Source organism: Petromyzon marinus, chromosome 5 (assembly GCF_048934315.1).
Source record: "Petromyzon marinus isolate PM22_M1 ecotype Great Lakes invasive population chromosome 5, UKy_Petmar_22M1.pri1.0, whole genome shotgun sequence".
Lineage (NCBI taxonomy): Eukaryota > Metazoa > Chordata > Hyperoartia > Petromyzontiformes > Petromyzontidae > Petromyzon > Petromyzon marinus.
In genome coordinates this window covers 7,552,376-7,567,893 of record NC_133671.1, presented here as the reverse complement: position 1 = coordinate 7,567,893, position 15,518 = coordinate 7,552,376, and the positions used below count along the sequence as shown (strand labels likewise).

General features: G+C 49.9%; 1 protein-coding gene across 1 annotated transcript; it reads left to right on the top strand.

The window, feature by feature from the left end:
• Nucleotides 1-3,174: 3,174 nt before the first annotated feature.
• On the top strand, nt 3,175-7,123 carry LOC116938978 (uncharacterized). Its single transcript, XM_032946766.2, has 2 exons — nt 3,175-4,188; nt 4,971-7,123. The coding sequence occupies exons 1-2, from the start codon at nt 3,712-3,714 to the stop codon at nt 5,694-5,696; spliced, it is 1,203 nt and encodes a 400-aa protein (XP_032802657.2). The 5' UTR covers nt 3,175-3,711; the 3' UTR covers nt 5,697-7,123.
• The last annotated feature ends 8,395 nt before the right edge of the window (nt 7,124-15,518 follow it).

The window sequence follows — 15,518 nt, the reverse complement described above, 5'->3', positions numbered from 1 at the left end:
GCGAGTATCCCAAATATTATCAGTAGTATATTGCCTCTCAGATGCCATCAAAGGCAACTGACGATGTGATTACCGCGCCCACCAAGAGGTGGGCCATAGCTCGCAGCCAGAGCTAGGCGCCACTCATCATTTTTATAATTCAGTTCTCATTCCTCAACGTTGAATCAAAACACGGCATTAACAAGCAGACGATGTCTCCTTCGCATATTTGTCTCTCCACGTAGTACAAAATATATGTTCCATACACAACCCCAGGATCCGATGCTGTAAAGAGAGAGTCCTTTCCCCCGTACGATCAGCAGTTCGTCAGCATTGATTCCAGCAAGTCGGACTGTACCGACGAGGCACTGAATGTTGAAAACGTTGCAGAATTCTGCTTCAGCTGAATCAAGGCGACCGAAATGGTGTGAAGTACTCGCAGAAAGCCGCGCGGCTGATGGGTTGTGTAGAGCGATAATCCCTTCAGAATCCATCTTCTTTGGTTCTTTCGGTAAAGTCACGTAGAATGAGAATACAATAATAAATAAAATAAAATAACACAATAAAATTCTCACGACGTTTCTGCCACAACACAAGCTTCAATGAAGCTATGTCGTCCCGACAGGTCTGTTCCTTTCACCTGAAGAAGGCCACTTGTGTTGTGGCAGAAACGTCGTGAGAATTTTATTGTGTTATTTTATTTTATTTTCATTCTACGTGACTTTACCGAAAGAACCAAAGAAGATGAATCCTTGCAGTCACGAAAGCTTTAAATCGAAATTGAACCCTTCAGAATTATTACGTGTCATTGTCATTAAGTTAAACTAAAGTTTTTTTTTTTATAAGGTAAGACCCATTAAGTTATATAGCTCTTTTTTCAGATGCGACCTGGCCACGAATGATAGCTCAACAACGTGGCTTGTCATGTGGAAATATACAGCAGTCAAATACTCGAACCGCGTGCTTCTAAATGTGGAAGGACAAAATCAGAGGACCCGGAGAGAACACCCAAAGCGACCACGGGGAGAGAGACACCGCAAACTCCAAATTCACAGCAGACGTCACAGGTTGGGATCGAATCCCAACGTCCTCCTGCATACCAGGTGAAGGTAGTTAACATGTCGCCACCCGCGGCTCAGACGGACCGGTCGAAGAGTGAAGTTACCCGTGGGAAACGTGAACGAGAATATGAACAACGCCGCACTGCTACCGAATGTAATTTCGCTTTCGCAGAGTGTAGAGAGAGAGAGACATGACACGGACGTTGTGCTCTGCAACACGTGATTTTGTTTTGCCGTGCTGCAAAGTGGCCAGGAGATCGCGGTACAGTAATTCAGATCATCCGTGTTCGACGTGAGTGTTACACCACCTCGAATGTTGACATTTTGTTTTAATTTGCTGCGCGCGCAACGCCGTTCAGTCGATTTCCCCGGTTATTTTACACGGGAGATCCGTGCTGCTGCGTGAGAACAGCGGTAACAGCAACAATACAAGATGAAAAAACGTCCACATTCGCAGAGAACGAGTACAGAGTCCAGACGGAATATCGCACGACTTAAACCAGAGTGGTTCTTCTTAACCTGGGGTGCACGCATCCCCAAGGGGTGCGAGATGCCCTTCCTGGAGGCGCGAGACGTCGCCAGACTTTTTTTTTTAGAAGGAAAAATCATCGCAACACAAATGAAGCATGGCCACGTATGTACAACAACTTTAGTAATAGGTTTTTACCCTTTAATCTGGCACAAAAACTGACACCTTTATACAAGGGATCATGTGTGCAATAACCACAACACAAGCAGTCAAAATGCAAACAAAAAAGAAACACAACTTTGATAATGATATGTACTGTCCTTGAATTTTATTGGTCCACACCCGAGACGGCTTTTCTTAGAGCCTAGTCTCCACTGGTGTTGGACCAGAAGACGCCAAAAGGCGTACAACTCAAAGACAGCGCACTATCAGAGTATTGAGAGCTCGGGGTAAGCATTCACAAAAACTGACACCTTTATACAAGGGATCCCTTGTATAAAGGTGTCAGTTTTTTGTGCCAGATAAAAGGGTAAAAAACAATTACTACATCTTGTTACTGGCAAAGGAGGTCTCATAATGCACAACAACTCTGTTTCGTCACACCCCTACGTATTTAGTAAAATCGTGACATTCTTAACGACTGAGAAACCCAAAGGGGATGCAGGGCTGCGGTAAAGGTTAAGAACCACTGACTTTATTTAAACAAACGAGGGCATTCCAGCGGTCGGTAAACGACTCGGCTTTTCAACACGAGCGGCGTCTGGGAGAGGGAGGGCTTTGCCTGCCGCACCGCGGAGGATTTGACGGAACATTCGCGAACCACGGCAGCACTTCGCCCACCACCACCACCCACCACCGACAGTCTGCGCAGGCGACGCGGTGATTCGAGTGTCACCCGTGCGGTTCCAATCACCGTCCCGCATCCCACCCCCTTTTTGACGTGGGCCGAATTGACGCGATGGCCATTCGAAGCGAGTCGGATTTACGCTTCACCAACTCGCATTGCCCACGCAAATCAACGGCTCCCTTCAATGTTTCGCTACCCTTAGGTGGCCGAGTTTTCCGCGGACTAACAAAGTGGTGGTGGTCGTGGTGGGGGGGGGGGGTGGAGATCGTTGCGTTTGTGATTCAGGTTTGACGCGGTGCCAAGCGCACTGCAAACCGGCTGTTTGTGTTCGACTTCCCGGCCACGGTTAACAACACTCGCGAGCGGTTTCCCAACCGGTCCTTCGCCTCCCCTCGGTCGACTCAGCCTCAAATGAGTAACCGGTGCGGTGTGTAAACATCGCCAATGGGGAGACAAAGGCGGCCCGGCGTATGGAGCTGGTCACCCAACCACTCGCGTGCCGTGCCGGCCTTCATCGGCGCGGCTCGCGAACAGCACTTAAAAGTCTGTTACAAGGCTATACGGTGGTGGGTGTTTGTGTTGTCTTGTGTGTGGGTGTTTGTTGTCCCTGTGCGTGCGTGTTACTGTGGGGTGTGTGTACGTGAGCGTGTATGTGTGCGGCTGTGGTGATGGCCACCCATCCACTTGTAAACGGCGACTGCCCAAACAGTCTGTTAAGGATACACGGGGGATTTGTATCTGCATGTGTGCGCTAGTGTGTGTGCTATGAACCTGGCCACCCGGGTTCGATTCCCCGTTCACTGCCAACACCAGTGACGATTATCTGAACCGGTACCTGGGCCTCCCCTAGGTCGACTCAGCCTCAAATGAGTACCTGGTGCGGTGTGTGTAAACATCGCCACTGGGGAGACAAAGGCGGTCGGGCGTGGTTGCTGGCCACCCACCCCCTCGTGTACCGTCCCGGCTCTTCACAGGTGCTCGCTGACAGCACTTGCCCCAACAGTCTGTTACAGGCTACACGGGGGGGATCTCTGTGTACGATTGTGTGCGTGTGAGTGTTTGAGTGCTTGCGCGCGCGTGCGTGCGCGTGCATCGAGCGTTGGGAAGGAGTCGCCAAACCGGTCGCGCGATGTCGTCACAGCGTGGGCCCCAAGCGTCACCGCCCCGCCCCGCTGCCATCCCCTCTATATAAAGGAGCCCTCACCGACACAGCAGCAACGTTCCACGGCAGTAGCCGTCTCCAAAACCTCAACAGCCACGCTCCGTGACACCCCGCTCAGCTACAGCGTCGGTCGGTCGGTCGGGCACTGCATCTCTTACGCAAAAAACTCGGAACTCCAAAACAGGCAGCCCTCATGATAATGTGTCTCAAGTGCAGCCGGGGACCCATGGATGCAGCCCCCCCGAACTGCTCATCTCGTCTCAACAGCAGCAGCAGCGGCGGCGGCTGCAACGGCATCGGTGCAGACGTGGAGATGTCCCGCGCCGCCAACTACTACATGAGACCCAGCCTCAGGCCACGCCTGCGAGCCTGCCCAAGCCCCGCTCCATCCCCCCGCGTCATCGGCAGACTCGGAGGTGGCGGCAGCGGCGGCCTCGGCGGCAGCGGCCTCGCCCACCGCGTGGAGACGCAGGTGTTCACCTTCGAGCCCCAGGCAGCGCACCAACCCCGGACCACGGCTCCCGGCTCGAGGAGCGCTCGGCCAAGGGCCCCCAGGAGGGCGATCCGGGTGAAGTACCCGGCCCAAAGGGCCCCGCGCAGGGGCCCGCCGTCCGAGCGGAACCCGGCCAAGGGCTGGCTCGCCTTCTTCGCGGTCGTCGTGGCTTTTCAGGTGCGTGTCTGCTCGCACGCGCGCGCGCCACACTGCCTACATGGACACGCTGACACACTGACACACGCACGCATGCATCACACGTGCGTACATGTACACAGATACACACAGGCACGTATGCGCAGAGACGCACGGCCAGGAACGTACACACACACACAGACACGTGTATGCACGTACAGGTAGATAGACATTATTGCGCACACACACAGGAACATGTATTATACATGCGAATACTTAGACAGACACACAGACCCCCCCCCACACACACACACACACAAAATCCCACAAACTAATACGCGTATACACACGGCACTCGTACACTCTGTACACAAACCACAGGAGTCGAACCCAGGTAGCCACAATCGGGGGCACAGTTCACATCACCACATAGTTCACATCCCCCATATAGCCATGCGGACTTTTGGGGCAAGTGCTGTTAGCCAGCACCTATGAAGGCCGGCACGGCACACGAGGATTTGGGTGTCCTATCACTGCGCCCGGCCGCCTTTGTCTCCCAAGTGGTGATGTTTACACACCGCATAAAGTGCTCATTTGAGGCCGAGTCGACCTAGGGGGGAGGCCCATAACCGGTTCGGATAATCCTCACCGGTGTTGGCCGGTGACGATTAGCACAGCGTGCTCACCGCTGCACCGCCGCTTCCCCACGCCTAACGCAAGCGCGCGCAGCCACGCACAGACGCACGCGGAGAACACACGAGCATCGTAGCGAAAACCTGACCCGTGTCTCGCCCTCTGTCGCTCCCCCCCTCCCCGCCGCGCAGGTGTTTAACGCAGCCGAGAATCTGGACGACTACGTCTCCAGCTACAACCTGGACGTGCTGGAAAAGCGCCTGTGCGCCCTGCACCACGTCGACGCGTCGGCCGCCAGCGCCGCGTCCTCCCGCGCCGCCGTGTCTGCCCTGCACCGCTACCTGTCCGTGCACTCGCATGCCGAGCCGCTGGTGCTGTGGCTGCACGGCTGCGAGGGCGGCCGCCACGCCGAGGCCATCGCCTCCCACTTCGCGGAGACGGCGGCGGTCCGCGTCGACCTGCGCCGCCTCGACCGAGCCGGCGAGGATGCCGGCGGCCCGGACCTCCGCGCTCTGCTCGGCGCGTTCGGCGCCACAGCCGCGGAAGCGACGCGTGGAGGAGGCGTTGGAGGAGGTGAGAAGATCCCAGTGATGGTGCTGGAGGGAGATGCGGACCAGCTGACGGCTGCTCTCCGCACCCTGGCGTCGTCGTCTTCGTCGTCGTCGTCTTCGTCGTCGTCGTCCTCGTCCTCGTCCACATCATCGTCATGGTCGTCGTCACATTCGTGGTTTTCGATGGACTCGCGCAGCAGCAGCAGCAGCAGCAGCGGCGGCAGCAATGCGGTGCTCGTGGTTGTCCAGGAGTCGCTGGCGCAGCCGGGCGCCCATGCTGAGCTGGCGAGGCTGGTGGACGCGGGCCTCGTTAGCGAGCACAGCGCCGTGGTCGACATGTCAGCTGCGGCGGCGCCCCGCGAGTAGACGGCGAGCCGGCCACCACCAGAGGGCGGGGTGACCCTTGTGCACGAACTGTGGCAGCGCAGCGAACCGCGTTCGCGTTTACCGGGGCCACTCCAGAGAACGGCTGCTGTTGACTCCCCATAGTGACACTCGATTTGTTGATACCACAGGGGCAATGGGCTGCGTTGGTAGTCCCCCCCCACCCCCCCAAACACTTACCCCAGCTGTGGCTTGAAATGGTGACTTGGTTATTTTATTCTATTTAAAATGTATAGAATGCATCCTGCAGTTTTATATCCTGTGCTACTTGCAACAACAGCAAAAACCGAGCTCACGTGACTGCGTGATTGTTGTGCCGCGCGTGTGCGTGTGTGTGTTTAACGCAGAGGCACAAGAAGTTTTTTTGGGGGGGGGAATTTGAGCCAGTAAGTGGAAAAGAATTCCACTCTGCTACGCCGAGAGGGGTGCTGGTATCGCTATAGGGTGACGACCACCGTGAACTTTTCCTGCACCCACCGGTGCAGGAGCCTCGCCTAGGCAGCGTTCATTTCACTCGCACTCTGACGCAGATTATGATGATCATGTTGGATCCGAGCGGACCCAGACGGAGACATTGGGAAGACGGCGGTGAACCTGAGTTCCCACCCGCCACCCCGTCCCGCCATCCATCCATCGCGTGCACGCATCGCTCGCGCACACAATCGTCTCCCGCCACAGCCATGATCAAACATTAATCGAATATCATGTGATTATTTATCTATTTATGCATTCGTGCTACCCACCGGCGCGCTGCCGTCATGACCACGACGCTCGTTGCGGACTCGCGAGGAGAGGTCCGAGCTGGCGACCCGGTGTCCACGTGTTTTATTTGTTTGCGACGTAAATCCTCGTCGAGTTTTACTTGAAACAATCGAAACGTCTCGCGCGTGGTTTAAGCAAACCGCTGAAATTTGCACTACAGCGCACGAAGATGAGAGAAGGAAGAGCGGTATTGCGTTCCTGTGTTTGTAGAATACGTACATATCTATATTATTTAACAAAAACGACTATTTATAATATTTTAACTTATGGCTGAAAATTGACTTTGACCCTTGATATCGTGAATATTTAAAAAAAAAATAATAACAAAACTGTCTACATTTTTCAAGACGTTAATTTATTCAAACGGCGCTGCTTTTTTTTGCGCAGTCGGAATTTCGTGTGCGGTTACACAACAAACAAAAAATGTGTTTTGCTGTCGGTCGCCCGCGATGGAAGGACCCGGACTGGATTCGTCCATCGCGCCGGGCAGCGAGACGTTGCGTCGTGCCGGGATTGCGCCGCGTCGGCACGGCAACGCTTTTTGATGACCCACTCGACCACTGTTTTTGTATTGACGCATTCTGCTTGTTGTGAAAACAAAAAGAATCAACAATGAATAAAAAAAAAACTTTTTGCAATTTACACAACGGCCGACTTTTCATTTCATGGGACGCGTTTTGCAGCAGGGGGGGGGGGGTAGGGGGGGGATGCCTAATGCCAAATGCCAAATGGAATCAATCTTCTGACAATTACCAACTCAACCCGCTCACTCTGGCCACGACTCTCACACAATGTTACAATGTTAGCCAGGCAGTTCAACACGTAGTAGGCTATCACGACCAATGTTATCAATCATAGAAGTTTTTGGGTTAGATCGCGAAAATAGAAATATATTGTTGAACCAGACAATTAGTAATGTTCGTCACGGAAACAAAACGTGCCAATTCGTTAGTAGTACAGCACACCAGTGTGTTGGAGAGTAAACCCAAAATATTTACAATTCGAGTACGACGTTTCGCCAGTAATTACAATTAGCATCATCAGGCAACAGCCAGAGTTGTGGAGAAATCCTCATGTTTCGGTCTTAAATATGGCCATGCACGTAAAAATTTTGCCAAGCAGCATAGTAATTTTCCACTTACTAGTGAACAACTGCATCCTGGCACTCCTTCAACAGAGGAGGAGGAATATCAAAACGACGCCAACTTTCTTGTAAAGCCCTCACTTGGCCAGCAGAGCCTCGACATTGGCATTTAGCTCGTGAGCATATTGCCATCGTGCGCACGAATAGAATGAAAGTTGCCATTTCAAAATAGCAAAATTGTTCTTTGATGGCAATAAAGTGATTGCAAAAGGAGTCGGCATAAAAAATACAGTGAGGGAAAAAAGTATTTGATCCCCTGCTAATTTTGTACGTTTGCCCACTGACAAAGAAATGATCAGTCTATAATTTTAATGGTAGGTTTATTTGAACAGTGAGAGACAGAATAACAACAACAAAATCCAGAAAAACGCATGTCAAAAATGTTATAAATTGATTTGCATTTTAATGAGGGAAATAAGTATTTGACCCCCTCTCCATAAGAAAGATTTCTGGCTCCCAGGTGTCTTTTATGCAGGTAATGAGCTGAGAATAGGAGCTTACTCTTAAAGGGAGTGCTCCTAATCTCAGCTTGTTACCTGTATAAAAGACACCTGTCCACAGAAGCAATCAATCAATCAATCAGATTCCAAACTCTCCACCATGGCCAAGACCAAAGAGCTCTCCAAGGATGTCAGGGACAAGATTGTAGACCTACACAAGGCTGGAATGGGCTACAAGACCATTGCCAAGCAGCTTGGTGAGAAGGTGACAACAGTTGGTGCGATTATTCGCAAAAGGAAGAAACACAAAAGAACTGTCAATCTCCCCCGGCCTGGGGCTCCATGCAAGAACTCACCTCGTGGAGTTGCAATGATCATGAGAACGGTGAGGAATCAGCCCAGAACTACACGGGAGGATCTTGTCAATGATCTCAAGACAGCTGGGACCATAGTCACCAAGAAAACAATTGGTAACACACTACGCCGTGAAGGACTGAAATCCTGCAGCGCCCGCAAGGTCCCCCTGCTCAAGAAAGCACACATACATGCCCGTCTGAAGTTTGCCAATGAACATCTGAATGATTCAGAGGACAACTGGGTGAAAGTGTTGTGGTCAGATGAGACCAAAATGGAGCTCTTTGGCATCAACTCAGCTTGCCGTGTTTGGAGGAGGAGGAGGAATGCTGCCTATGACCCCAAGAACACCATCCCCACCGTCAAACATGGAGGTGAAAACATTATGCTTTGGGGGTGTTTTTCTGCTAAGGGGACAGGACAACTTCACGGCATCAAAGGGACGATGGACGGGGCAATGTACCGTCAAATCTTGGGTGAGAACCTCCTTCCCTCAGCCAGGGCATTGAAAATGGGTCGTGGATGGGTATTCCAGCATGACAATCCAAAACACACGGCCAAGGCAACAAAGGAGTGGCTCAAGAAGAAGCACATTAAGGTCCTGGAGTGGCTAGCCAGTCTCCAGACCTTAATCCCATAGAAAATCTGTGGAGGGAGCTGAAGGTTCGAGTTACCAAACGTCAGCCTCGAAACCTTAATGACTTGGAGAAGATCTGCAAAGAGAAGTGGGACAAAATCCCTCCTGAGATGTGTGCAAACTTGGTGGCCAACTACAAGAAACGTCTGACCTCTGTGATTGCCAACAAGGGTTTTGCCACCAAGTACTAAGTCATGTTTTGCAGAGGGGTCAAATACTTATTTCCCTCATTAAAATGCAAATCAATTTATAACATTTTTGACATGCGTTTTTCTGGATTTTTTTATTCTGTCTCTCACTGTTCAAATAAACCTACCATTAAAATTATAGACTGATCATTTCTTTGTCAGTGGGCAAACGTACAAAATCAGCAGGGGATCAAATACTTTTTTTCCCTCACTGTACTTACCAGCACAATAAGCTCATACCGCTGAGATAATACGTTTGAATGTGGGGAACTGCAGATGATTTATGGGCTTCAAAATTAAATCCCCTGGGTCTGTGAGAAGAAAGCCGACGTGTTAAGTTAAGCACCGGCCTGGATCTACCAATCAGAGTTGCGAGTTCAAACTCAAGTCAAAGTCAGCTTAGTCCATTAGTCTTCGGGAGTCGATCAAATTGGTACAATTTTGTGGGATGTTAGGCATACTTGCGCTCTGGATAGACTGATTCCTAACAAATAAACGTGCAATTTCTTCCCCATGGTTAAACATCTGAACACTGAAATCAGCACCACCCATGTCGATCCCTAATCTGGGGATTTTAACTCGCAGCGTGCTAGTAAAGAGTCACGTGCTAATGTTGCGCACCACACCGATGGATATTATAAATCCCTGAGCATTGCATCTATGACGAAATATTGCACCAGTGGCAAACTCCGCGAATGTCTGGGATAAGCTCTGGATCCAGTGGTGCGGAACTTCCCCGGCGATGGAACGCAAACAAAGTGCTCTGGTTCGGGACACTGAACACATTCCACTCGGCTAACGTTCAACCAATACAGAACCTGTCCTTTCTCAGAGCAGATGGAACGCACGCCCACTCCGCAGCCGACTTGGAATCCAAATAGCGGTGGAAAAGTTTCTACTTAAAATAAGTCACCGGACAACTCATTGGGCCTCACGTAATAACGGAATTGAGGACTGCTAGTCATCTCTCCGGAGGAAGTTGCCCCTACGCTCATTTGTAGCCGCTGCTGGGATTTACCCAGACAGTGTACTTCGTGTGTATGTGTGTGTATGTGGGGAGCGGTAGTGAAGTAGATATCATGTTGCGATATGAACCCGGTCACCCGGGTTCGTTTCCCGCTCACGGCCAACACCAGTGACGATTATCTGAACCGGTCCTGGGCCTTCCCATAGGTCGACTCAGCCTCAAATGAGTACCTGGTGCGATGTGTAAACTTGGCCACGAGAGAGACAAAGGCGGCCGGGCGTGGTACTGCCCCCCTCGTGTGCCGTGCCGGCCTTCATAGGTGCTCGCTAACAGCACTTGCCCCAATAGTCTGTTAAGGCTATACGGGGGATCTGTGTCTTTGTCTTGTGTATGTGTGTGTGGAACTTTTTTCGCACACCGTGCATCGCCAACCGTTCTGATCGGGGGTGCAGGAGGAAGGACAACACGGGGGTGGGGGGTGGTGAGGGCGCACGCAATGCAATGGGCGCCGGTTCTAGTGCCGGATTAAGCTAGTGCGGGGCCTCTAACATACGTTATAAAGGGGTCCCAAAATAAAAAAAAGAAACACATTTTAAACTTGCATTGTAAAGTAATTGTATTTTTTCATTTGCTGTACAGCAGGTTAATACGACAAATCGCTAACCTTTAACACCCAGTCGTTCATAAAAGTCGAAGGCGGTATAGTACTATAGTAATAGAGCAAGTGCAGAATCACTGAACCGGAATAAGATAGCTTGAAAGCATTTAGCGCGGGGCCCTTGAAAGTGCGGGGCCCCTTGCTACTACTACTACATATGCAGCTACTTTTGCTCCGGGGTACTCAGTCTGAAACAACGACCACGTTTTGAAATCGCCCAGTCCTTCTGTCCACATGGCGGCATTAATGGGGTACACCGCAGTTAGTCAATCGCGCAGGTACACGTGTGTGTATGTGTGTATGTATGTATGCTTATGGGGAGCGATAGTGTAGCGGTTAGCGCGCTGCGCTATGAACCTGGCGACCCGGGTTCGATTCCCGCTCACGGCCAACACCAGTGACGATTATCTGAACCGGTCCCGGGCCTCCCCTAGGTCGACTCAGCCTCAAATGAGTACCTGGTGCGGTGTGTAAACATTGCCACTAGGGAGACAAAGGCGGTCGGGCGTGGTGCTGGCCACCCACCCCCTCGTGTACCGTTCCGGCCTTCATAGGTGCTCGCTAACAGCACTTGCCCCTACAGTATGTTAAGGCTATATGGGGGATCTTTGTCTTTGTATGTATGCTGAACTGTTTTCACACCGTACGGAGGCATGGTGGGGGTAAACTGTGGAGTAAACCAAAAGAGCCTCAGTAGGGAATCTTTATAGCCTGACAGCCTCTTCAGCACCTTCGATGAGCACGGTTGGCTGCGTAGGGTGCAGAAGAAGTTCAACGTACATACATTCAGTGGAGGACCTTCAGCCAACAGGAGCGTGAGCTCGCAAACGCAGGGCTGCGTCTTTTACTTTCACGCTTGAGCAACAAACAAGCTGTGCAAGGACATCACGTGTGTCGCATGAGGAATCTCCTCTTTGGTAGTTGTGTCGCCTGGCATGTGATGTTGTTTTAATGTTTCCCTTTTGTGTAATAGCTTCGTCGTTTTGCGCTTGCAAAGTGTAACTCACAATCACTTCATGCAGAGTGCAACTCACAGTCACTTCATACAGAGTGTAACTCACAATCACTTCATGCTGAGTGCAACTCACAATCACTTCATGCAGAGTGCAACTCACAATCACTTCATACAGAGTGTAACTCACAATCACTTAATGCAGAGTGTAACTCACAGTCACTTCATGCAGAGTGTAACTCACAGTCACTTCATGCAGAGTGTAACTCACAGTCACTTCATACAGAGTGTAACTCACAATCACTTAATGCAGAGTGTAACTCACAATCACTTCATGCTGAGTGCAACTCACAATCACTTCATGCAGAGTGCAACTCACAATCACTTCATACAGAGTGTAACTCACAATCACTTCATACAGAGTGTAACTCACAATCACTTAATGCAGAGTGTAACTCACAGTCACTTCATGCAGAGTGTAACTCACAATCACTTCATACAGAGTGTAACTCACAATCACTTAATGCTGAGTGTAACTCACAATCACTTCATGCAGAGTGTAACTCACAATCACTTCATGCAGAGTACAACTCACAGTCACTTCATACAGAGTGTAACTCACAGTCACTTCATGCTGAGTGTAACTCACAATCACTTAATGCCGAGTGTAACTCACAATCACTTAATGCAGAGTGTAACTCACAATCACTTAATGCAGAGTGTAACTCACAGTCACTTCATACAGAGTGTAACTCACAGTCACTTCATACAGAGTGTAACTCACAATCACTTCATGCAGAGTGTAACTCACAGTCACTTCATACAGAGTGCAACTCACAATCACTTCATGCAGAGTGTAACTCACAGTCACTTCATGCAGAGTGTAACTCACAGTCACTTCATGCAGAGTGTAACTCACAGTCACTTCATACAGAGTGTAACTCACAGTCACTTCATGCAGAGTGTAACTCACAATCACTTCATGCAGAATGTAACTCACAGTCACTTCATGCTGAGTGTAACTCACAGTCACTTCATGCAGAGTGTAACTCACAGTCACTTCATGCAGAGTGTAACTCACAGTCACTTCATACAGAGTGTAACTCACAGTCACTTCATGCTGAGTGTAACTCACAGTCACTTCATGCAGAGTGTAACTCACAAGCACTTAATGCAGAGTGTAACTCACAATCACTAAATGCAGAGTGTAACTCACAATCACTTCATGCTGAGTGCAACTCACAGTCACTTCATACAGAGTGTAACTCACAATCACTTCATGCAGAGTGTAACTCACAGTCACTTAATGCAGAGTGTAACTCACAGTCACTTCATACAGAGTGTAACTCACAGTCACTTCATGCTGAGTGCAACTCACAGTCACTTCATGCAGAGTGTAACTCACAATCACTTCATGCTGAGTACAACTCACAATCACTTCATGCTGAGTACAACTCACAGTCACTTCATGCAGAGTGTAACTCACAGTCACTTCATAAAGAGTGCAACTCACAATCACCTCATACAGAGTGTAACTCACAATCACTTAATGCTGAGTGTAACTCACAATCACTTCATGCAGAGTACAACTCACAATCACTTCATGCAGAGTACAACTCACAATCACTTCATACAGAGTACAACTCACAATCACTTCATGCAGAGTGTAACTCACAATCACTTCATGCTGAGTGTAACTCACAATCACCGATGAACTGCAGATGAGTCCAGGCTCCTGCCTGGACTTGCAATGCAGAGGGCATTGGTTCGATCGCCCTGGCTCATTCTCCCCCACGAATGAAGCCTGCATCGAAAACGAGCATTAAGCTGAATACACGGCTTCCTTCCGATGTAAACATTCAGGGTGGGAACGAAACGGCAGCGTGCAGCTGGCAAATACCCTTCAGGGCTGCCAACGCGGGCATTGCGCGTCCCAATGTCAAAATCAGAATATGCATTCATGCTGGACGAATCCGATGAGCTATGAAGTTTTTTTTGTTACAGATGTACAGTAGGTGTGGGTCAGAAAGTTCCAACAACAAACACTACAAAATCACGATTGGAGTGCAAAATATAGGAAAAGTAAACAAATCACTTAATATATACAATTAAACTAAACTTTATGTACCTTTCGATTTAAAGCTTTCGTGACTGCAAGGATTCACCTTCTTTGGTTCTTTCGGTAGTCACGTAGAATGAGAATAAAATAATAAATTGATAAAATCAAATGACACAATAATATTCTCACGACGTTTTGGCCCCTTCACCTGATGAAGGCCGCTTGTGTTGTGGCCGAAACGTCGTGAAAATATTATTGTGTTATTTTATTTTATCAATTTATTATTTTATTCTCATTCTACGTGACTTTATGTACCTTACTAGCTAAAGCCCACAGAGCTATTAGCTTATTTTTTTTACAAAAGCGATCTGGCTATCACAAATGTTCTCATCAAGGAGCGAGCAGTGGTAGCTCGTGACCCCGAGTTTAACGCAACGATCCGCCTCTATCTTGGCTTCAAAAGTTCAGGTGACTCCTGCTGTTGTGTTACAAAAACAACACAAGTTTAAGTGCTTTCTTGAACAAACCACGGGCCAGCGCTCACCCCCTCCCCGCCGCCCAACCCTCAGCCAGTGGTGGAAATTCCAAATTCCTATGTTGGTGACTATGGTCAAGGATAATGATGGAGTGGCTCCCAAGGAATGGAAAAAAAACGTCCTAGCGCACGTCGGCGAGGAGAGATGGAGTGGCAAAATTAGCTCGTGTTAGGTGGATAATATCAAAGTGGGGTCACTAGACGTACGTAAAAAAAGAGCTGTATAGCTCATCGGATGCTTTCAGTATAAAATATTCAGATTTTGTGGACTCGTGAGATAGCAGCGGCTCGAGGAGGCCTCATCAAACCATGGATTAAATATCGCCGACTATGAGGATGACGACGACTGAAAATGACTGACAAGTCCCCACACTGCACAAGCCATGGGGCTTCGAGGCCTACCACTCCTTGGGGGCGCACGGTGTCGAGATGTCAATTACCTGGCCTGGTATACAGGAGGTCGTTGGTTCGATCCCGATCCTGACCCCTGTATATTTGGAGTTTGCGTGTCTCTCTCCCCGTGGGGGTTTTCCCCTCCATTTGTGATAGCCAGGTCGATTCTGAAAAATGGGAGGGAGGGGGGAGGGTGGCACACTCGACAAGGTTGGGCTAGACGGACGAGAAGCTGAATGGAACACGGAAGTTGTTTGAAATTGCAATCTTCCAATTGGGAGCCACAAGCTCCACCACACCTCGTCCACCATACCGGTCGCCAGGTTTCATCGCTGCTGTGTCCGCACCGGCCGGGAAACCAGTTAAGAGCCACCCTTAACGCAGCGTCGTCGGAACAAACTGAAAAATAAGTTGAGCGATCGGGGGGGGAACTGAATCGTCCAATTACTTATTCACAGGGTTAACTATATATATATACACACACCGCGGAACATTTGCTTACACGCGAGCCGTGGGAGATCCACCCGCCAGGAACAAAGAGCAGCCACTGATCTACGAGACGGTGAAGTGGCATGGCTATCGGGTGGCGCGGTTTGGGGCAAATACTTTCAGCGGCGGCCAGGGTTCGAAGGGGCGGTGAGACCGGGACAGCTCCCGCCACCCCCCTTTCCTCCTCCACCCCTATTTAAATTGCTCGTGCCACGACGCCGTATAC

Bases quoted from the DNA above. Each gene is read 5' to 3' on its own strand.
- LOC116938978 (XM_032946766.2), top strand. From the start codon at position 3,712: ATGATAATGTGTCTCAAGTGCAGCCGGGGACCCATGGATGCAGCCCCC. The intron at 4,189-4,970 runs GTGCGTGTCTGC...CCCGCCGCGCAG, and splicing joins CGGTCGTCGTGGCTTTTCAG to GTGTTTAACGCAGCCGAGAA.